The following is a 24,408-nucleotide window of genomic DNA, read 5'->3' as shown; positions in this document are numbered from 1 at the left end:
TAGATACATTAACAATTAACAATGTAATTGATAAATAATCGAGCTGTCGAGATTGGGTTCCGAAATGTGTAATTTTGTATTTGACGAAACAATATATTTACTAATTTTATAAAAGGGTAAGGGGGTAAAATCGATGATGATATAATTAAAAATAATAATACCCTTGGGCCACTGCGGTAGCACTATCGCCATACTAACATCTTTTTATTCATATCACAAATAGACTAACATTTGTTCTTTATTTCTATGACTTTTTTATTCTCAAATACTTTCGTTAACTTTTTTGCATTAGCACCCTAAACGAAAACCCACATATCGTAGCGGTCACTATAACGATCAGCAACACAGAGAGTAACCGGTTTGTTCTCCGGTCACTCACATATCTAAATGATGAATTTGATTTTGTGCTCTAAGACTGTGTCTGAGTGTTAATCTTGGTGTTAGTATGTACACAAGGCCTGCTGTAGGGCTTTAACTGTAGAATGCGTTACTATATTATAATTAATAAAGATTTTAACAAAATAATTTACCGGTAAAAATATACCTAATATAGTAATGGGTAATAAAGTATAACGTAGTAACTAGTAGTAGTTCTGTCAAGCGTTGGGAAGCTTATTACAGAAAATGTCACATTATTTCAAAATTAGAATTTGCACCTAATCACATAACCTGTTGTTATGAACTTTAGAAACCGGTAAGCTGATGCCTTAAGTACTTTTCAACTTCATCCTATAACGTCCTTCATATATACTCGTACTTAGGTTAATTGACAAGTAATTAATATAGACTCTAGATGAATTATCATTTCTATAAAAATCTGCAGAGATTAATGACATAAATAGATCTCCTAATTGTACAATGTTATTTACTTAATTTAAAATGATTCCCAAAATTTTTTAACCTACGTTTATTTACCCATGCCACTTCTGCGGTATTTTGTAATGTAGAAAATCTAGTAAGAAACTCTTTACTTTTCTCTCTAATGCGGAGGATCATGTTTATCGAGAATATACAATTTGTAGGTAGGTACTCGAATAACCCATTATGGTATGTCCTAGGTTCAGCCCAAAGCTTTCAGGATTTTAACACATGAGCACCGCATTATTAGTTACCCACCAATTTAGTTTTTAATTATATCCAGTTAGGTACCGTATCACTACAAAAACATTTTATATAAGGTCTTCAGTTCTGTTGATAAATACCCAACAGGATTCAAGACAGTTATTCTTAGTTAAGTTGAACATTACACATAATGCTTTAAAGGCAAGAATTTTGACGTTATAATAAATCTTTATAACACTCATTAGTTCCAGTGTTTCAATAAAATTCCCAGACCGGGCTATGACCGTTAATTGGAAAACCAATGTATACTATGTGTTCAGACTAGCCGACATACTTAAGATCATGTTTGAGTTTTGCAATGTGTGAATTGCTTAGAAATATTTATTGCCGGTTCTATTTTTTGTATCCTATTTCATATCGTGGAAGGAAAGGAAAGTAGCTTGGTCAGAGTTTACATTCTAAGAATGTTGTTCAAGCCGTCTTCGATGGATTCGTCATAAATCCTTTACTGTCCCATCACTGGATACGGGTCTCGTCTCGGAGTGAGAGTTTAGGCTATAGTCCAACCGCACAGGCCAAGTATGAATTAAAAGACTTCACTCAACTCAGGAAACTTTTTTAAAGATCACTTAGATGTATATGTTTCCTCACAAAACATCGTGATAACCTTTACCGTTATAATAAGTGATAATATAAAGTAACTATTTATAAGTTTTATAACAAACTAAAGGAAAGAAAGATGGTTTCTAAAACGCAAATAACTTTGAAAAATTGTAGGAGCCTGTTGTGCCTAGGGTTCGTACCTCGGACCTCTCGATCCGTTGAGTTTCAACCATGAGGCCATCACTGCTTCGATAGATTAACTAGCTGTATCACATGTCTGTACGAAAACTCTAAACATATAACTAAAGCGCCTACTACCCATGACATAATGTGAAAGTACGCGGTAAGCCGGTTCGAGATTGCTCATCGTTGTATCAGCTAACTCATATATGAGGCGACGATGTGTGTTCTCTGGAGTGACAACGGATCTGGCTTCAGGTAGAACCTCTGTCCTACGTGGAGTTGAAACGGGCGTCCATTTGTCATCAGTTGGATTGCTTGTTTACTTCTTGGATTTTATAAATAAATACGTTTTACCACGCTTTTATTAGTTTGACTTGTTGTATATGTATGAATATATGTATCTGGGTAAGTATGGATATGGGTAACGGAATCTTTGAACTCAATTTTGCCCACTTTCAACGGATTTGATTCAAAATTTTGAACAATTATCATTTATACCTAGTGAAAAGGCAGGCAGTAGTCACTATCGCTTATGGGCATTTGCATCGCCGGCTTAGAAGAAAAACTCTTCTGTATATATTTTGAAGAGATCTCTGTTATAGCGTTCATGTAATACTTTCTGCACAAAATCTAAGCAAACTGTTACATTACTAGTTATGACCCTATTATAAACACTGTAAAAGCATTTGAGTTCAGAGGTTAAAGTAGAAACCTTACCTAACATCTTAACCTTTGGTCGTTCCTGTTGAATAATACAACAATCCTTCAATGTTAATATGAAATAATTGAATCACTTTATGTAAAAGTATAGCATTGTATCAGCAGTACAAATTTTTGATTTTCACAATTTTAGAGATCTCGAATTTCAAGCTAGCGCCGGTAATTGTTTGCAATTGTGAGTGATAGAAATTAATTATCTTTTGGTTTAACGATGAAAGACAATAATGAAAATAAGGTGGTGTGCCTTACGTGCCTAAGCATGTGTGAGATTTTCATTAAATTACTTGTCAACGATGCTATGCTTCATGCTGAGTGAAGTATGAGATAGGTCCGAGAGGTGACGTATACTTACGAGTAATAGTGATACAGGAATGGGTTATTGATAAAAAACAAGTAGGTATAAAATAAATATAGTTCAAAAAACTAAAAAACACGCTTTTATGATCAAATCAACTAACAAGCTTTCGGTATTCTATTTCATTCTTTCATACATGCAGGGTAAGATAAGGATGTATGTTGATCTCTTTCTACTGAAAAACGGAGTTACTCACTGAACAACATACAAGTGAAGCTAATATAAAGCGTGTAAAATAAAATAAAACTGATTACTTTTTATAAATGAATTACTAGTTTTTCTCAAATATTTTATAACGTAAATTACTTTTAAAATAGCTATCAACTTGAACTTTCAACTTTCAACAAATATATTTCGGGTCACACAATATGAACTCACTTATATTTACTACGATATATTTGATTGATGTGTTCCAAGCGTCATAAGTCTTGTTTTAGAAGTCTATTTGGATATTGCAGATAACATCTGAAAGGGTTCAGTTTGTTGGAACTCGATAGACCTGCTCTATCTCATGTTGGTCGGTGTTGCAAATGCCCTTATTCTATTTCTATTTAGATTTATGTACGTTTTGCAGATTACTCTAGGCACAGTAGCTCGGAAGACTATTCTATCATAGTCGTGATTTAAGCTTATTTTAGATGTAAATTAGTCATGTTATGCCATGAAAATCTGTAAACGGTTTCAAAGAGAAAATAAATAATTAAACAGTATGAAAACCTGATAGTGGATTCTGCTGTTCATAGGTTTCTATAGATAGGTATAGATTTAAGGGTGATATTGTTGAATTCGAGATAATTCATCCAGAACTAATTTTTTTTTAATTTAAGTTCAGATTAGCTGAAGTGGCATTTACTCATGTGTATGTTCACGTTCCTAAGTACCAATATTACATACCATATCATCATCAACTTTATCTAATTCACTGTTATTGCCATGAGAGCTGTACATTTTTCTGATTCAAGCTATCTTCGTTAGGCTTTTCTAGAAGTAGAAGCAACGGCCTATCAGTGAGAAAGCAGTCACTGCACCATTTACTACACCAGAGGAGTCTCCAATGCCTCTTTGCACCTTCATTGAAGAGCCTATGTCAAAGCGCTCTGGGAGTACCTTGGAAGGATGCTCATTCCCCATTGCATCGTGGCAGAAATGACTACCTGTATATTCATCTTCAAGAAACGTTTTTGACAACGTGTCTCTTACTTTTCAATCAATTGATTTAAAAGTGGCTATCGACGATATCGGAATAAGTAGTCTCGATATGGATAGCAAGCATTAATAATAACAATAGAACAACAATAAATTTATATTGATAAGTTTAGTAAGGGAAAGAGTGCTCTAGAGATATGCTAGAAAGGCGAACAGCGTGTAAAATACGAAAAAGGATTCCCTAATTTACATATTCTATATGTAGAGAAATATATGCTGAGAGCTGTTACATAATGTTTTTTTAATTTCAATATTAGAATGGCATTGTTCGTCAAAAATAGTAAGAAATTCTGATTTTGCATAAGAAATTGGTAAAGATTACTTAAACAGCCAAAATAAGGGCATTTAATGTAGTTTTCTCTTATTTACAGATAAATATACCGCCTTCTTTTTAGATTTATCAACTCTAAGGAGTAAATTACATTATACAATATTGTAAGGATATTTAAATTATTTTATAATAGTATTATTTAAATGAATTATTCTGTGTTATTTTAATAATAATAGGTTCTCATTTAAATTCTCAGTTCTCAAGTAAATTACTTAGACACTGGCTGATAACATTAAAAAAGAAAAAGAGCGCTCTTGACGTTAGAGTTGATTTTGCGCGGGAATAATTTTGTTGTAAATTGGTCCAAGAAATAGTTTTATTTTTTAATATATTTTATTAAAATATATTCTATCTGTGGATTTATCGACTTCGTACATGTACGTGGAAAGGTATAAGGATACAGAATAAGTGCATTCAAGTACTCTACTAGATAAACTAGCCACAAATTCAGCTTGCACCACACGTCTCGAATGCGTTCCTCTATTGAGTGCAGTTTCGACACCACAGCGCCGGCTCAGTTACCGTTGTTGCTATTCGACACAAAAACTAATATGGACTAAAAGCCGCGGGAGAAATATTTTGGAAATGCTATAATGTCCCAGACGGTTTTGGAGCTTATGCGATTACTTTGTCTGGTTACTATGACCATAGTTTTGACATTATTTTGAATTATGTATGTATGTGCATTTTTGGGTTAAAACGCATATTTTGTAAAGAGTAAACATACGTGGACATTCGGTGGTACCATTTTCTAGATTAACTAAGAAACTTTAGAAATTGATTTATGAATATACCTAAAATGTTAATACGTAATAAACAATAATAAACATAACTATTGTACTTTGTGTAAAACAAAGATACGCGATTCCTTAAAAATATAGTCATGTCAGTCCCACAAATTGGACGACTATAATTACTATAATTGTTAAAATCCGTTAAGTCTTCTGAAATGTAGTGTATGCCAAAGAAAGAGACACACAGATATACGCTCAAAAAATTCCCTCCAAAATCGGGTATAAAAATTACAGGAAATGATGTAAGCGTTAACTTAATTTTAAGTTTCACCTTGCAGTATTCATTATAATTTATAATTATCTTAACAATGTCTTTTATGATTTATAAAGATCTAATACACGGATTGTCACGGCAATTGACCGGTATCTTCTATGATCCCGTCGGTACATGCATTGGGTCAGCGTGGTTGTATGCAGGCCGTTAATTGGTTGTATAGAAGCTATATAAGTACTTTTCAGGGGATATTAAAAGCCTAGAAGAGACTCTAAAGCGATTATTATCTGACCTTTGTATCTGTTAGAACCGGCGGTCATAAGTCGGGGTTAGTGACTCATTTAGCATTCCTATGTAACTTTGTATTTTCGGTTTGTGTTTAGTAGGATGTCTTCTAAGTATACGCTGATAGGTATAAAATTTCTAATATGTAAAAAATATGTGTTACATCGGTACGTTACTTCCGTCCCCATAAAAATTACATGTTACATTGCATTATTTACAAATTGGAAGATATTATAAGGTAAAGTTGTTAAAAAGTTATCAATTTTAAGTGAAGAGTAATCAATTTAATTAGATTGGTAATAAATTGTCCTAAGGTTTTAATTATTGTATTTTTCTTACAATGAATTTATTTATTAGTACACATGAATATTTACGGGTTTTGAAAAAGAAATGTTTAACAAAAGCCCTAAAGAGGAAGAAAGAGGTTGATAGAAGTCACAGAAAATTTAATTTAAATCTGTTAAGTGTTTTCAATCTCCTATATGTTTATGTCTATGGCGCCAACGACAAGTAACCCTAAAATAGGTTGAATGTAGAAAGTTTATTAAAACTAGCTTGCATATTAATGCAAGTTTAAATTTTGAAATAGAGATATGCATTGAAATTGATACAGATTAACGGGTGGTATACAAAAACTAAGTCCTAATCCATGCATGTATCGGTGGTAAACCGCAAGCCGAACTGCAAGTGTGGAGGGGTCCTATATTTATAAGCGTAGGACAATTGCAACGAACAGCCAAGTCTAGAACTTTAGGACTGAGTGCGCGTTAGTGCTTTTCATTTTCGAATATGTGGGTGAGTTATATTTAAAAATATATTAACTATTTGTCTGTAATCTCATAATAACAGTGTATTATGTTTTTTTGGAAAATACTGTTTTAAAATCGTGTGTTTGTTTACGAAATTAATAGATTGTGCAGCATTATGTCGAAAGTAAAAGAGTTTACGGACCTTTTTTCCTAGAATGGACCTATTTTCCTTTTTTTGTCTACTTTTATTCATTAGTTATTTATGGTTGGTATAGTAGCTAGTCTGCTATTTTTTATCAATTGATTGCGTGTAAAAGTTGTGGAATCTGTTTAACAAAATTTGTTATGATTTTTTTTTACAATAACCAGATAATGGTAATTGTAAACAACTTTATAAAGTCCCCGAGGAACATGTTACAAGACATAATGTTGCATTATATAAATTAAATCATAATTAAGAGAAATTTGATACGATTCAATTTGTTGTCTAATTTACATTTCTTATTTTTGTGTTTCCTCGTGTGTTATTAGTACGTTCAACACCAATAAACTATGAGTAGAGAATTTGTCACTTCAACATACATATTTTTGTTGCTTGGGGAAGTAGATTAGCAGTTTTAGTTTTCATCAAAATCGGTCTCGTAACTTATTTCTCTATTTCTTATAGTTTCAGATCTGGCCATAAGGGCCCACTTGATAACTTCACCTTGTATTAACGCCGGTTATTACCCTTAAATTTAAAGTTTGTTCAAATAAAAGAATATATTTTTCCCAGGTCATATTAACTTGATTAGTATCTATTGAAGTAAATCTTAGCTTAAAAAGCAGCAAAATTCTAAGCTAAAAAAGCAGTGATAGCCTAGTGGTTAAGAAATTCGGCGTCTCGATCGAGGGGTCTGAGGTTCAAATCCCAGGCACCTCTGATTTTCCCAAGTTATGTGTGTATTAGAAATCAATTATCACTTGCTAAACGGCGAAGGAAAACATCGTGAAGCAACGTACATACCTGAGAGTTTTATAAAAAAAAATCTCAAGGGTATGTGAAGTCTACCAATACGCACTTGGCCAGCGCGGTGGACTAAGGCCTAATCCTTCTCATTATGAGAGGAGACCCGTGCCCAGCAGTGGGACAGTAATGGGTTGTTGATGATGATGATGAATTAAATCTCTTATGTACATATATTATCAGGTTGTCGTACTGTTGTCATGCGTGAGCGCGGCAGTGGCGGTGCCGCTGGAGTACGGCGGGTATGGACACGCGTCGTTCGTACACGCTCCGGTCGTCCACGCACCCGTCGCTCACGTTGCTGTGGAACCTGTTGTAAGTTTTTGGTGTTGCTAGCAAACATGATAACAAATATGTATAATAGTGATAACAAAAGCAGTGATAATGGTTGAAACTCGACGTCTCAATCGACGGGTGCCACGATCGAAACCTCGGATTTATTTTAAAATTATACGTGTATTAGATATTATTTATCTTGCTTGCTTATTTGCTTTAACCAAACTTTTTGAAAAAAACTACAGGCTTGAGAGTTTTTAAAGTGTTAAAAATTCTAATGTGAGTGAAGTCTACCAATTCACATTTGGCCACTACGGTGGACTACGACCTTTATAATCTGAGAGGTGACACGTGCCCAGCAGTGGGACAGTTTTGGGTTTATGACCTTAGAGTCCACGATTACCACTTGTTATCGATAAATAATTTAGATTTTCAGGCTACTAATGAAAAGTGTATTATTATTTGCAGTCCTATCCTAAATATGCCTTTAACTATGGCGTTAAGGATCCTCACACTGGTGACATCAAATCGCAACAAGAAGAGAGAGATGGAGATGTTGTAAAAGGTAATTTATTTTATTAAAATATAAATAATAACACATAGAGAGAGACTGGAAACTTGATCATATCCGTGAAATAAAAATTCGTTTATCTTTCTTCGATTAACTGTTGGTGGAGAATAAAAAACATAGGGAAAATTCTTGTAAACATTTTTAAAATGCTAATATAGATAAACATAGCATATTTTTTTTTTACTTTTTAGTATTGGGATTTTTTCTTAAACTACGTATTTAACTTTCAATTCTTCAATAAGCTGAATCATAAACATCTCCAAATTACAAACCAATAAGGACGGAATAAATAATGTAATTTTATATTTTTTAATTAATTTTACCTGGTTTAGAGACCCGAATCACAAAATTATAATATTACAGATGGTTATAAATAAAACATGTTTGCAGGCAGTTACTCGCTGGTAGAGCCCGATGGCTCAACGAGGCACGTGTCGTATTCCGCAGACGACCACACCGGGTTCAATGCTGTCGTACACAAAACTGGACACGCGGTTCATCCGGTAAGATTATCGTTTGCTTATTATCTATAATACTATATTATGTCTGTCTTCGTACACATATTTTATGACGTAATGTAATAGAAACTTTTAACATTATCAAACCCCCTTAGAGTTAGTTAATAAAAACACGGTGGAATAGGACCTTTGTCATTTCTAACCAGAAAGCCAAACACTATTTCATAAAGCTGCTTCAAAATTGGCGGATTTTCAAATAAACTTTCAACGCCTATAGAACTTCCCTACGGGAGAAATATCAAAGAATCCTTCTACCAGTATATTGGAAGCCTATATTATGAAAGGAACCTATAAAGGTCAAACACAGTTGCGTTTTCTACCCTTAAGTGGGAAAGCCTCGTTTATGCCTCCACCTTACCAACATCCGTCAAACAAAAACACAGCAATGCTAAAACTATACTATAAGGAAAATGTAACGACGGTGCAATCGGATTACTTATTTCAATTGTTTTTGGGATATCCTTATTGTAGAACCAAATTGAATAAATCTAAGTACACAATTTTGTGTACTCTATATTTTGTAAACTCAAGAACATTGCACCAATAAATCATGCACAAAAGGTAATTTGTAATCTAAGTAAGCCATTAATTATGCCCTAATACTGTCACGGATATATCGTTTTTCACCAAACGACTTGTTAGTGCAGTGTTTGTCAACCGTTTTCTGGACAAATAATTTTAGCTAGTTACTTAGTGCACAACGTAATGTGTTATAATCTATACATTTCACAAACTTCATTTCTCCGAGATTGCACGTAGAGCTGCGCTTGCGCAAACATTGGTGCGTAGGCTTATAAGGAAACAAGCTGGCTCTACTATTGGTCAACGTTATTTTAATAAATTTTTCCGATAGGCTGAGTACCTAGTATATTATTAGCTGACTTAATTTAGTTATGAACGATGATTAAGCTAATGTGGCCCACTACGTTAGTCTGATTAAAACTAAAAATTTCAATTCAGTCAAGTTTTTTTTTAGGATTTTAACGTTTGTAGTGGGAATTTGCTAGTGTTTTTATTTATTCCTATTTCATAGGTTGAACTATAATATAACTATAATAGGTTGAAGACTCGCTTGGCGGAATGTCACCATGGTCATATGCGCAAAGGTTTCTGGGTTCAATGACAGTGTTTGTGTATTCATGTATGTATGTGTCCACGGCACAGAGAATTGTAGAGTGGGGCTCTCAGTATAGAGCGCATTTTTTAATACAAAAACACTTCGTCATAATATAATCTTCATATGTCACATTACACGAAACGCATTACATTTGTAATCAAATAATATAAATATGATGAATTTTAAAAAGACTTGTACTCTTACTGTATTGTTTCTGAAAATATAAAGTGACTACATAACTTATTATGTTATACTTGTATGTCCATGGTATTCCCTACGTAGTCAATCCTATTATGGTGCTGGAGTGTAAAAAATGTCTCTAAAGTCTTAAGTGTTTGTCGTGTAACCGAGTCGGTCGGTGTATCAATGGTGAAATGTGCCGGTCGAGTGCATCTAACCTTGGTGACAGTGACCCACTTCGCTCGTGATTTTGGTCAAAACATTGCTTTTCGTGGCGTTCACGCAGCAATCCATGGTCATGAACCGTGGAAAATTTCAAAACTTGTAATCCCTATTGTTGCAACTTATCGTTATTAAATGATTAGCGATAAAATCAGAATTTAGCAGTCTACGCTTGTTTTTTTTTGTTGATTAAGCAAGCGATAGTTATTTCTAATAAATGCGTAACTTTGGATAAATATATTCTTGCCTCGGATTCGAACTCCGGTCTCCCAAGAATAAACCAGAGTTACCTTTAGCCTTTATTATTCCTACCTCGAATGCACTATCTGGTGATTAAGGTAATGGATTAAATAACAGTTGTTCCACCTTATAAGATACTTCACCGCCTTAATATTGAATGAAGCCACAATTGGATGATTTTATTACTTATTTTTTTAATTCTTGATTAAAAAACATTTTTAGAGAACATTTAGGTAAATAACTTCTACGTAATTAACGTAATAAATAAATAAATATTTGAAACATTTTAGAGACATATTAGAACGGAGACGTGGCAAAACTTTATTTACGCAACAATTTAAATTCTCAAAACTGGTTGCACTTTATTGTTAGGAGTGATCAATCTATGTAAATAGTGATCCAAATAAGTATGTTATCGATTTTGTTTTATTTAATATTGATAAAAAATATAACTTTATCTTATTGCAGGTAGCAGTTGCACCCGTGGCCCACTACGCGGCAGCACCTGCGGTAGCTGTCTCGCCATACGGGTACCATCATTAATAAGGTCACCAAGCTATCTACGTCATTATATATCTTAAATGCTCCCTCCGATGAATGTTATCAAAAACTCCATACTTTCTTGTTGCCATAATCTTATTACACTAGTGAAAGATAACATCTTTACTATTTTTTTTTATTTTTCTTATAAATTTTTTATGCAATTAAACTTAAATGAAAAACAACTCAAAAGAAGGCGTAATGTGTATTGGAGTTTTAATATATATAAAGATTATTTTATTATTTATCCGATTTACGGAAAACGTCAACTAATATTATGGTGTACATACATTCATATTATTAAATTATATTTATCATGTAGCATTAAATACTTAAATGCTTATTTTCCGAGCACATTTTAAATAATATATTTTTGTAACGATCAAGCGCTACCCAAAATAATTAAGGTACCTACAATTGTTTTAACTTAAGTAAATTATAATTAAGTTCTGTATTAAATAATATTTGAAAAAACTTATGGTAACGTATAAGAACTAAAATTTATGAAAATATACTTAATGCTTTGTTATTTAAAATAAATGAAATGATTGAAAATTAAATTAATAAGTAGAGATTATTTTTATGTTATTAATAATTTTAAAATCATTGAAGAACCTATCCGTTCCTTCTATTTTAGTATCTATCTAGCATCTAAAGTACAACTTATAGTAACATTTTGAATGTATTTCATGGTTTACATAAAGTATTTATAATGAAGAATACGTTGTGTTAGAATGAAAATTTGTTCAAAGAAATTATAATGTTAAAGTGAAAGTTGATACAATAAACGTTCAAAAACATTCGCTTTTGTTATTTTGTCGTGTGTTTTTATTTATATTTTCTACAAAAAAATATGAGAACTTACTTACTTTTACAGAATGTAATAGATTATGATTATTATTAGGTATAAGTGGTAAAAGGGTTCAGACACAATTTAAAACCTTGTCAATATACATATATACGTGTATTTTTTAAGTTTTACCAGCAATCAAGTTTTTTTGACGATAAAGTTAATGTCAGAAATATTCTATCATACCAATTGTAAATCGTACATCAGGGATCTACAATACATGTAAGTACTTTCTTAAAATACCTTTCCTTAACTAAGAAATCATTTAATTTCTTTTCCGATTACCTAATTACCGAAACTTCATATGACCTTTCATGTTCAGAAATCCTTGTTCACTGTATCCTGCATACGATGCGTCCTTGTATCCATTTGAGCGAGCAAGCTGAATCTTACTCAGCTCTTTAGGTTTACACAAACATGACACGCTAAGATTGCAAAACCGACAGGGAATTGTCTTATACACATTTTTATTTCGTAAATGAAACAAATAGCTGTCTATAGTCTACATTTGACCCTACAGTTAACTAAGGCCGGTCATCCGTTTCTATCCCTTTGTGGCTCGACTCCGGAGGCACCATCACGACACGCATTTCTGAAATGACTTACTACTTAGTCTAGGCGTTCTAACTTAGTCCTCACTTGCTCAGGTATAGCAACACATCTAAGACAAACCTCATGTAGGTTTAAACCTCTTAGGGTTTCGATCATCATTAATTTTTTAAATATTTTAAAATAGTATTTTTAGTATAATTTTTTTAGTGAAAAGTCTGCAAAAAAGTCGAAAAATATTAGTGTTTCTTGTATGGCTAGCGGGTATCCCAATTTTAATGTAAACTTTTTTATATTTAGAATTTCTTGTTTTACCGGCTAGAGTAATAGACAGGCTGTAAACATTTCCCATGTACGGTTCAATATACCAGCTTTTTGGCAGACAGATAGACATCAGACTTAGTAATAGCGTCCCGTTTTTCCCTTTGGATACGGAACCTTAAAATACTTTCTAGCTGGGTGGTAAACACGTTTATCTTGCTTTGCTTACTGTATCCATTTATCAAAGAAAGTAGGCGTCGTGTGGGCATGGCTGGCGACGTCAGAATTGCCATATTCATCAATTTACGATATCACGCCTCAATTCAAGACTGCGCCTTTATAGCTCTGGTCCTTAAAAGGGAGGAATTAGGTAGGAATGACCGCGATAAGCTTTCATGTTTATCACAAAACCATTTCTTTATGATGCAGCGGAAGTTTATATGTACTAATAAATAAAATTTAAGTATATGTTTGTCGTATTATAGGTACCTGATGTTTCCCAACTCAATAAAAAAGTAGTGATGACCTAGTAGTTGTAGCTCTTCTTAATCGAGGGCTCCGACATTCAAATCCCAGGCACCTCAGTGTTTTAATATAGTTATAAGAGTTTTTAGTTATGTCCGTGTTATAATTTAATTTTCACTGGCTTTAACGACGAAGAAAACATCGTGAGAAAACCTGTTAACCTGGGTTCTTCAAAAAATGTTCTCAAACGTATTGAAGTCCACCAATACGCACTTGGCCAGCGCGATGGACTATGACCTGATCATTCTTAACTTGTGAGGAAACCAGAGGGACAGTGATGGGTTGATGACGACCTGGATGGATGATGTCATCAACCCATCACTGTGCATGTTACTCCTAATGATCTAGTAAGGTTCGTGTTTATCTATGTGTTACCGAGAGCATTATTTGGTGAATTATAGTATATTTTGCTTACCGTATTTTTCAGGTCCCACTACTCACATACCTTGAGTAGGTAACTTGTGATAACTATCTCGAAGGTGGTAGAACCCTTTGTGGTTCGACTCCTGCGGCACCACCGCCACACCTATTTCTGCCTCATAACAGCAGTGTTAGGCGCTGCTGTGTTCCGTTTAGAAGGGTGTGGTAAGGGAGACATACTTTTCCGAGGCGTTCCAGCTTAGTCCTCAGGGGTAGCGGCACATCGGTGGCCGACCTCAGGTAGGAATATCTAATCCTATCTGGGGTTGATTACAGATGTCAATGGGCGGCAGTAGCCAGTGGCGGCAGTGAGGTGGACTGCATGGTCGTCTGCTACTACTATATTATAAAAATAAAAAATAATAAAAAAATATTTATTTATCAGATAGTTTATCTAAATGACTAAAATACTGTCCTTAAGCTTCGTAGAACGAACCTAGCTTATTTATAGCTACTTAAGCTAGCTTTCGTGTTTGCGATACAAAATAGCTTTCATTGCTTCGTAAATGGTCTTTCCTTATCCTGCGGCTATGGTATATCAGTATGACATCAGTTCAAAACGGATATGGGCGAAATGGTCTTATACCACAAGTTTACTCATATATACAAGTATGGCATATATATTAACTCTAGTTATTGCTCGTGACTTGGTTTGTATATTTTACTGTTTTTATGTGAAACTTTTTCAAACATTTTGGTATCTTTACAAAGGGTATTAAGTTTAGTTAGTGTATTAACGTTATCGTGGTTATACTGCACATACCCAACCGACGGTATGAATTGTACTCCTTTATAAACCTTTTTTTTATATTTTCAGGTAAATAATAATGTTGATATGAGTGAATAGGATCTCAAATTATATTTTTCCTTCTATAGTATTATGTATAAAAAGTTTATGTTATAAAAGAAGTTTTACATCAACTGCGCGTAAAGGTTACACATTACTTAATCTTTGTAATCTTTAATATATACATCAAATATACATCTTTATAATATAGTATATAACTAAATACTTTTAAAAATAGTTTTAACATTGTTATGTTAATGTTTAATTTCATGTAAGTACTTAGTGTTATTCTACAACTACAAAAAAGATAATTTTGTAACTGGAAATTAATGAAGTAATTAAAACCTAACTCTTGTATTGCTTACGTCTGATTCAGATCCCAATCTCTATTATTTTTTTTAATAAAATCTCAACGTATTGACAAAGTTGTTTATTTCATTGTATTAGTTAAGCATATCTATATTATATAAAACTACGGATGTATCTTATGAGAAACCACTAAAAGGAGCCAACCATTAAGAGTTCACGCATTGACGAGGTCCGTTTGTGAGCACACACACACTTCCGTCGTTAAGTCAAGAAAAGATAAGAATTGAGAAAAAGATAAAAGAAATAGTGCTTAGTGTACTGTGAACTAGTTAAAGTGATGGGTTTGAAGGTGAGTAAAGTTAAATAATTAAGTTTTTAACAGTTTAATTACGTTATTTTATAAAACTCTACTATTGTATCTGGGACTTAACATCCTTTATTTTGGTTATATTGAAAAACTAAATAACTTTTGTTTAATAATATTTTATGTATATGTTAATGGATAATGTTTTGGAAACATTTTGTTCAATTATTTCTTTTCGTGAAGCGAAGTGTAGAAGTGAAGTGAAAAAGCAGTGATAGCCCAATGGTTTAGAAACTCGGCCTCTCGAACGTGGGGTTCGAGGTTCAAGTCTTAGGCACGCACCTCTGAGTTTTCAAAGTTATGTGCATATTAGAAATTAATGATCACTTGCTGGAAACGGTGAAGGAAAACATCGTGAGGAAACCTGCATACCAGATTTATATAAAAAAATCTCAAAAGTATGTGAAGTCTACCAATACGCACTTGGCCAGCGCGGTGGACTATGGGACTACTCTGGTTCTGAGAAGAGACCCCTGCCCAACAGTGGGACTATAATCGGTTGATGACGATTTTCTTTTAGTATACCTATTGCATACCATTGATAACTAATGAAACATAAAACGTTTATTTAAAAAAAAAAGGTGTGTGTTATGGAGTTTCTTTCGCCTTATGAAGTGGTGGTAGATATAATGATAGTAATGACATTTTGACATACATAGGCGCGAAAAACATTACTCTACAGTCGAGTAAAGAGAAGCCTCCTACTTGCAATTGACCATCAATGCCTTATTACCACTAAAGACTACGTAAAAATTTCTAATGTAACTATGTTTCTCTTCAAACCAGAACACAGCGTTACCCGCCTTACAAGTACAGTTTTTCATTATTTCCTACAAACATTAGGTTATTCTATAACGGTATATGAAATAACATACCTCGTAACAAATCATACGAGATCATCTGGACAAGAGAGTAATGTAGTTCATTACTCAAACTGGTATTAATGGGTGGCAGAAAGAAACACCTAATTGATATATATCGCTGGATCTTCATTAGCGAGATTTGTAGGTGTTATTCATAAGCTTTATTTATATTGCATCTTCATGTCTTCTTAAGACATGTCTTGATATTAACTTCGTTCAGTAAATTATGTAATATATCATATTAATATTAGTAATAATGGTTCTTACTATCGTTCACTAGGACCCAAAAAGAATAAGAGCTTCTTTTTATAATGTAGAAGAAGTAGCCAATATGTGTGCAATACACCTGATGGTAAGTGGCCACAGCAATGTATATCAAGTAATATATCCCAGATAAGATTGGCATCCTACCTAAGGTCGACGACAGATGCATTACGTTGGAAAACTCTCATTTCCCTCTGTTGCGGGGACAGCGAAGATGATGTGTTGGACTCATACCGTCTAAAATCCCTCAACGTTCCTTGAGACGTCTTTTATTGGGATTCGGGCAGGTATAGGCATTCTTTGCAAGTTAAATTAATGGGTTCGGTTTGCTCCTCAACTTAATGTGGGTTAACTTGGGCTCTCAGCTCTTAATATAGTCTGTTTAACGGAAGTAGAATTTACTTTCTTTAACGTTTATTTTAATTTTCAATTCTTAATCTGGTTCCGCTTCTTGAGTGGTTTACTTAATTTTAAGACGATTTTATTTTTTTATTTAATAGCAATTACTATTTTCCAGTTCGTTGTTATAACAACAATATTATGCTTGGAAGGAGTGGTTCCTGCACCTCGAAAGCCAAGACTTACGGTAGCCGAGCCGATGCCAAGTTATTACAACACTGACATTGGAGGTAATTTGAAAGATTATAAAACCCTTTGAAATCGCGGCAGTTCCACTGTCACATCCAAGATAATATTTTTACCGGGTTTTAAGCGTGTCCCAACTTAATCCTAAATTTTATGGGTACATCCGATTTCATTATTTGAATTTGATTTATAACATGATAGCGCAACATCCTATAAAGAAAGATTTACAGTTTTCAACATTTACTATCTGTTAATTAGGTCTTATCTACATTAATAAGACACAGATACACTATTTAGCCGTGTGCCGTTATAACTGTTTCGTTGTTGACTATTTGTGTAAACTGAGTCTATTAACATCGTACTAATATGGCAACACTAAATTCCTTTAAAGGTGATCCAGGCACCTACTCATTTGGGTACGACGTGTGGGATCCAGCAACTGGCAACACCCAGTTTCGGAGTGAGGAGCGCTACCCAAATGGAACGGTCGCGGGGAGCTATGGCTATGTGGACCCTTTGGGTGAAACTAGGACTTTTAGATATACTGCTGATGAAAGAGGATACAGGTAAGATGTAATAGAAGATAAAATCGCGTGGCGGTGCGGTCACCATACCAGTCTGACGCGCAAAGGGTCCCGGGTTCGATCCCCGGCCAGACATATATCTCAATGATGAATTTAGTTTTCTGTTTCTGGGTCTGGGTGTTCGTGTATTTGTCTGTGTGTGTCCATGATACCCACGGCATAGGGAATCCTAGTGTGGGGCTGTGAGTGAAGAAAGCGTTTAAAATAAACTCCTAGACGAGTTGTATAAAATTATTAACGCAAAAATTCGTATGATAACATTGCTAACATTAATTGAAAGGCGTTTTGTAATAGTGTACATTTGATTATGATGATGTACATTTAAAAAAAGTATTGAATGAAACAAACTGAACTTGTTTGAGGCCCCATATTATATTTTGTCACTTTATATCTTTTTCTATACGTATTTTTTTTATTAGATAGTAAATCGCTGTTATAGCCTTTTGGGATTTTTTAAAATCTTCTTTTTAGCTATAGATAAAATGTATGGCTATTATTGTAAAGCTGACCAAATAAAATACAAGCTATAAAGTTCTTCTTTATTATATTCTAGGGTAAAAAGTGAAAGAAAAGTGGAAGACCAGAGCAACAATATAGCAAACTTGGTGATCCCCACGACAGAATCATCAATTACCTGGATGAGACCGAGTAAGAAAACACAGAAGAATAAAGAGACTAATGTTTTTCAGAGAAGAAAATACAACGATGTACAACCTCCTGGCTATTATTTGCTTTATTAGGAGCTTTTGTGTATTAGATGGGAAAATGAGATGAAAACATTTTTGTGTAAATCAAATTTATTTATTTTTATTTAATTAAATATATAATAACTTAAACGACTTTGTATATAACCCAATATTTTACAACATTGTAAATTTATGAGACTTTTTATAAATAATCTGCTTCATTGAGTAGTGTTTTATGAAAAATAAATATTTAAAATTACCCGCTGGACCTATTTGCAAACATCGGGTTAACACTGACTTGCCCTTAGATTTGATTTGACCATAGATAATTTTAATACAACTATAATATATGTTGACTTATGACAGACTAGTTTTGAAGACTTTCAATGTCATTCATATCATTTCATAAACTATCAAAAACATTTTTATACCGACATGAAGTCTTCAAAGCTCAAAACGGCTCTTTATTTAGTTTTGTTTATATCAATTAATTTCTCTGTGAATGGTATGTAAACTAATTGTATTGTATCTATTATTTAAACCCAGTTTAATAGGTTTGAGAGTGAATACATTGTTGAATTTTTCCCAACGATCAATATTCAAAATATTCCTCATTTATGAACCAAAACGAAAAAAGTATTAGTTCCGTACATTTTATTAATTTATCTTATATCATGTTATCAATAAATCTTCACACATTATTAAGTACAGAAAGGATTAAATTCTATAATTTCTCAAACTGTAAAACAAAGATACAGTAACTTCACTCATATTATATATGATAAAAAAGTATATCTACGAAATCGAATCCCTTAAATTCTAATTACACCCAAGACAGCTATTAATATTGACATATTTATTGTTTTAATAAAGGTTACCCGATTATAAATTTTGACTCCAACCTTGTAAATAAGGAAGAGAAACGTTATCCTAACGGCACCGTTATAGGAAAATACACTTACACAGATGTCGAAGGAAATCCCATTCATGTAAAATACTACGCGGACGATGCTAGCTATGGGTAAGTTTGGAGAAACTGGACATAGAAAGTGGACTGTTTAATTACCGATATTTATGGATCCGAGAACTTGATCATGATTACAATTGATAATTTAAAGGCAACTGTTAACACAAAGTTATGTGTAGAAGATTATATAAAATTGTAGGTGTTGGTAAAACATATATACTCGTAGCATGGCAAATTTTTATACGGCTACAATCATAAGCCGTAATCATAGCGGTGGACTTATGAGGGTTGAGCGTGTGTTTGTTTCTAAAGAGAGATTCTAAATTAAATGTAGACAAAGAAGATTTTATTAATTTTGTGTTTTTCTTGAACGAAATGCATTATTATATCTTTACATTTTAGTAAAATTAGACCACAAAAATGAAACTCAGGGTTTATAAAGCTATTAGTAAGAATATTTATACCCTAATACTTCTTTCAGTGTGGAGCTAAAAAGCATGAAAGTTGTTAACTCAAATTCAGATTTATTGCAATCCGAAGCTCAATCAAAATTTCCACTGCAAGTAACAGATGATCCATTCGAATCAGCTTTGGATCCATTTACCGCTTTTGAAGATCTTACAATTGATAACAAGAAATTGGCAAATGATCCGTTACAACATAAAGATACGGACAAAGGAACACATAAGAGTGATAATGTTGAATATGAAGTATTCTCTCAAAATGAACTGAAAGCGCCCGACAAATGTGGCAAGGAGAAGGTTAAAGTATATTTCGACAAAGACAAGAGGAAGACTCGAAACGCAAAAAATTATGACACATTGGAATACTGTGAAAGATTCTGAATTACTGACTTCACTGATTCCTGTTATGTAATGATGCTTTAATAAATTGTCTATTATCTGGTTAAGCTTTTAATACAGTTTAATTTAAAAGGTTCTACATTAACCTTTATAATTAGGTACTTAAAAACAATACTACGTTAATATTTTGGATCGCATTGTGAAGAGTTAAAAGAAAATATTTGTAAATGCTAACTTAGAAGTAATGAAGTAAATGAATTATTATTATATTAGTTGTACTTTTTTATTTTAGATGTCGTAATTTTAGGATTAGAACAATTTAAACTAGTAGGAATGTTAGGAAATATGCATAGACTTGGTTCCCAAGAGCATGATTTTCCTTAAGTTTTTGATGTAATCGTTGCATTTCCATACGATTCTCAAATTAAATTATAGAGAGCGAAGCGTTTGCAGTCAACACGCAATCATATCCACCGGCTGGATCTAGTTTCCGCGTAAGTAATTATAAAGCTAAGTGGTTATGACTTCAATTAACTTACAGAATATTGGACTTTTTCTGAGACTTGCAGATACCTTTATACTCATAGTTTTTGTAATATAGGAGTAGCGTACGGGCATGCATCCACCTGATGGTAAGTGGCTACCGCTGCCCATGGACATCTAGAATCAACACTAGATAGGATTAGATTCCTACCTGAGGTCGGCCACAGATGCACCTATACCTCTGAGGACTAAGCTGAAATGCATCGGAAAAGTATGTCTCCCTTACCACACCCTTCAAACCAGAAAACAACAGTGCTTACCACTGCTGTTGCTAGGCAGAAATAGGTGTGGTGGTGGTGCCGCCGGAGTTGAACCACAAAGAGTTCAACCACGTACCATGGTGATTGAGTAAACATCTACAGCTACTTAGACTTAGAGCATGTAGAAGTAGCCACTGCGGCCCCTGGATATCTAACTAGATGCTTTAAATGAAGCCGATCACAGTTGCGTCACCATTGTCAGGAATGTGACGCAACTGTGATCGGTGACACATGAGGCGACCTCAGGGTCGCCTCATGTGTAAGTCTACCGGTATTCATATTACGTTTCATATATCGTAGATACTATTAATTTTATAGCAATTAATAAATTGATAGTCAATTTATAAATGATATGAGTAAAAGTGCCAATTTAAATAATGTTCATGCACTGGAAAAAAACAGTGTATGGTAATCTACTCGCAGATTCTTATAATTAAATTTTTGATACATGTAAGTGAGAGAACATTATTGAACCATTGATCACATAATATAAACACTAGCTTCGCCATTCTGGTACTGCACGCTTAGGAGAATTTCTCATGAGGTAACTATGCCCATTCAACTTCGCGTCACACCATACGTGTATTGCCTTATAAGTTCCCGTGTTTAGATTACTTCTACGTTCGTTAGGTAAGCGAAGTTTTCTTCTGCGATTTGTGAACCTAATATCATTTAAGACAATAATTCCAACTCTATTGTCTTATTCTAGAACACAAAATCTAGTAACTTTTGCTTTAAAACTGCTCTGTTTTATATTATCCTGTTTATTGTCTTTATAGATAGCGAAAGTCTCTGATTCATCTTAATAAAGTATATATGTAAGTGTTTAGCGTTACGAATACGGACTGAACAGAATTTGAACTAAGCTGACGTAATTATGGATACGGTAGGCATTTGTATTTGTTTGAGTAAATCGGAAGTCCTATTCCACATACATTAACCATTAATGCATCTAGTTCAATAGATGTCTTGTGAAGAATACTAATTTGGCAGTAGTGGGATGTGCCTACTAAAACGATGTTATGTTTTATGATCATTAATCTCATTATTCTTTCCCACTGTTGGGCCCAGAGAGTGAAAGGCATAGGCCATAGTCGGTAGAGTGCGGTTGGTTGGTAGACTCCACACAAATTTAAGATTTTTTTCGAAACAATTATGCATTTAGGTTCCCTCCCTCACGATGTTGTCCTTTTCTGTCAGAGCAAGTTATAATTAATTGTTAATACGTTCGCAACTTCGAAATATCAAGGGTGCCTAGGATCTCAGCCACATCAACACATCAACATAACATTAGTAGTGTTAAGCGCTACTGTGTTCCGCTATGAATGGGTGTGGCGACGAGCGTGCAGTCCACCTGATGGTAAGTAGCTGCTGCCGCCCATGGACATCTGTAATCAACCCCAGATAGAATTAGATATTCCTACCTGAGGTCGGCCACAGATGCGCCACTACCCTTGAGGACTAAGCTGGAACGCCTCGCAAAAGTATGTCCCCCCACCCTTCAAAACAGAACACAGCAGCGTTTAACACTGCTGTTATGAGGCAGAAATAGGTGTGGCGTTGATGCCGCCGGAGTCGAACCACAATTTACTGTTCCTTAATTGATTCCTAGATTAAAAATTATTTTCTACTTTTTAGTTGATTTTATCATAAAAGCGTGTTAGTTAGTTTTTTGAACTATATTTATTTTTTTTATTACAAAAAGTGTCTCTGTTTCTTTATGCTAGTTTGTTTATTACTCTTAATTACCAATTTAATGGGCATAACATTTTGTACACACGTTGTAAGGGGGTCAGAAAAGAACTTCTTACCCGAATAAAGTACTATTTTAAAGGATTACATAAAGACAACTGTTGCCATTGACATCTAACTGCGAGGAAAGACGCGGACAAAAGATAGCAACAAAATAAAGTTAACTTATTCAATATACTCAATACTTTTGGTTATATTTGCAATTAGGAGCCAATTCGGGAACGCTGGTATATTGAGCGTGTTTAATAGGAGTTGTATAAGAACAGCATAACTGTTATAACGTAATCTGTTACAATAATAATTACTGTCTTATTTTGTTCTTTTACAAGACTATTAACAGTACTATTTGTATAACAGTTTTTGTTAAGATCTCGATAGATAGCATTAGTTGTAGTGATTGTAAATCCGATTAAAGTTTACGTTTGGGTAATTACATGTTTAACAAATTGTTAAGTGTTTGCGTAAGAAAATAATATATGTAGCGTGAATTCTTTTCAAATTTCCTTTATAACAAACTTTTTCCTTAAGTTTGTCATTAATCACAACTTTTCAGAATTCGATCCTTATAAGCGACACTAGCCGATGGGCGAATTTGTGTTTCTTTTTATTTTCAAAATGAACGCGTTCCATTCCCGGATAGAGAAAAATAGGGAAAAAAGGTTTTTTAAAAACTAATGGTGCATTTTTGTTTTTTATCAAAATGGGATTTGTTACTCATACTAATAATATAAAAATGTCGGAATGATTTGAGTTGTACCTACTCGTTCGGTTTGCACGGAATTTCTTGTCACGAACGTGCAAGATGACCTTCCTCCTGATGACCTTAGAGGTATTCCCGGAGCGCTATATCATGGGTTTATCATATCACCTCTTCAAAAAAAAAAGAGCACTCCTTCAAATTCGGCGATGCATTGGCGACTCCTCTAGTGCAGCGAACGTTGATACTTTCCATCAGGTAGCAAGTCTGCTTTATCGTTAGGGTCAACTATAAAAAAATACTACTACATATATTAATTCACGGTCCTTTTATCAAATCATCCCAACGTAGCAAATAATACTATCTCCGCAGTAAAACAAATAACAAAATGTAATTAGAACAATATTAATAGATCATTTTCATTAAAAAAACTTACGTGCTCTAGGCGATCATGAATATTCAAAATGTTTACATAGGTGAAGCAGTTCACAACACGTTAACGCGTATGATGAGGACAATGTTGCCAGCATTGTCATATAATTAGGGTGAACGAAGAAAGTAGGTTGGTCCGAGAATAGTAAATCTGCGTTCACACTGTAAATAGCGAATCCAGTGTATATGTTGTAATACAAAAGAAACGTAGTCCGAGTCAACATAGATGTAGGACACCGGGTTCCGGGTTCGATCACCGGTCAGCCAGATGTCTAAATAATTAATTTAGATTTTAACGAAATAAATTATTATCGAATCAATGATAGCTATTTTCCGAGTATTGTTTTATAAAAATAAAATTTTATAAACCTAATGATGAATTTCTCTTCTATGTCTGGGTGTTTATGTATTTGTGTATGTAAGTGTTAATGGCACCCACGACACTTATTATTTATTATATTATTTTTATTTTATTTATTTCAAGGTGGTTGAATTTTTTGCGGTTCGACTCCAGCGCCACCACCGCTTCACCTATTTTTGTCTAATAACAGCAGAGTTAAGCGCTGCTATGTTCTGGTTTGAAGGTTGTGGGTAAGGGAGACATACTTTTCCGAGGCGTTCCAGCTTACTCCTCAGGAGTAGCGGCGCATCTGGGGCCGCTCAGGTAGGAATCTAGTCTTATCTCGGGTTGATTACAAATGTCCATGGGTTACTACCCAACTTACACAACATCAG

General features: G+C 33.8%; 3 protein-coding genes across 3 annotated transcripts; all 3 read left to right on the top strand.

Moving 5' to 3' along the window:
- Window positions 1–6,406: 6,406 nt before the first annotated feature.
- Window positions 6,407–11,273, top strand: CPR129 (cuticular protein RR-2 motif 129). The gene is made up of 5 exons (XM_073084296.1): window positions 6,407–6,548; window positions 7,692–7,823; window positions 8,253–8,349; window positions 8,746–8,858; window positions 11,101–11,273. Exons 1-5 carry the CDS (start codon window positions 6,543–6,545, stop codon window positions 11,173–11,175), a joined length of 423 nt encoding a protein of 140 aa, XP_072940397.1. The 5' UTR covers window positions 6,407–6,542; the 3' UTR covers window positions 11,176–11,273.
- A 5,158-nt stretch (window positions 11,274–16,431) lies between these two features.
- Window positions 16,432–18,299, top strand: CPR147 (cuticular protein RR-3 motif 147). The gene is made up of 4 exons (XM_073084585.1): window positions 16,432–16,452; window positions 16,882–16,993; window positions 17,341–17,515; window positions 18,087–18,299. The coding sequence occupies exons 1-4, from the start codon at window positions 16,432–16,434 to the stop codon at window positions 18,271–18,273; spliced, it is 495 nt and encodes a 164-aa protein (XP_072940686.1). The 3' UTR covers window positions 18,274–18,299.
- Window positions 18,300–18,592: 293 nt separating this feature from the next.
- Window positions 18,593–20,096, top strand: LOC140750627 (uncharacterized). Its single transcript, XM_073084294.1, has 3 exons — window positions 18,593–18,724; window positions 19,093–19,240; window positions 19,668–20,096. The coding sequence occupies exons 1-3, from the start codon at window positions 18,655–18,657 to the stop codon at window positions 20,029–20,031; spliced, it is 582 nt and encodes a 193-aa protein (XP_072940395.1). The 5' UTR covers window positions 18,593–18,654; the 3' UTR covers window positions 20,032–20,096.
- Window positions 20,097–24,408: the final 4,312 nt, after the last annotated feature.

The sequence above is a fragment of the Epargyreus clarus genome, unplaced genomic scaffold, assembly GCF_041222505.1.
Source record: "Epargyreus clarus isolate Ecla_fem2 unplaced genomic scaffold, WU_Ecla_fem_2.2 ptg000021l, whole genome shotgun sequence".
NCBI classification, from domain to species: Eukaryota; Metazoa; Arthropoda; class Insecta; order Lepidoptera; family Hesperiidae; genus Epargyreus; species Epargyreus clarus.
Note: the sequence above shows the minus strand (reverse complement) of the source record. Positions and strands in the feature narration are given on the sequence as shown.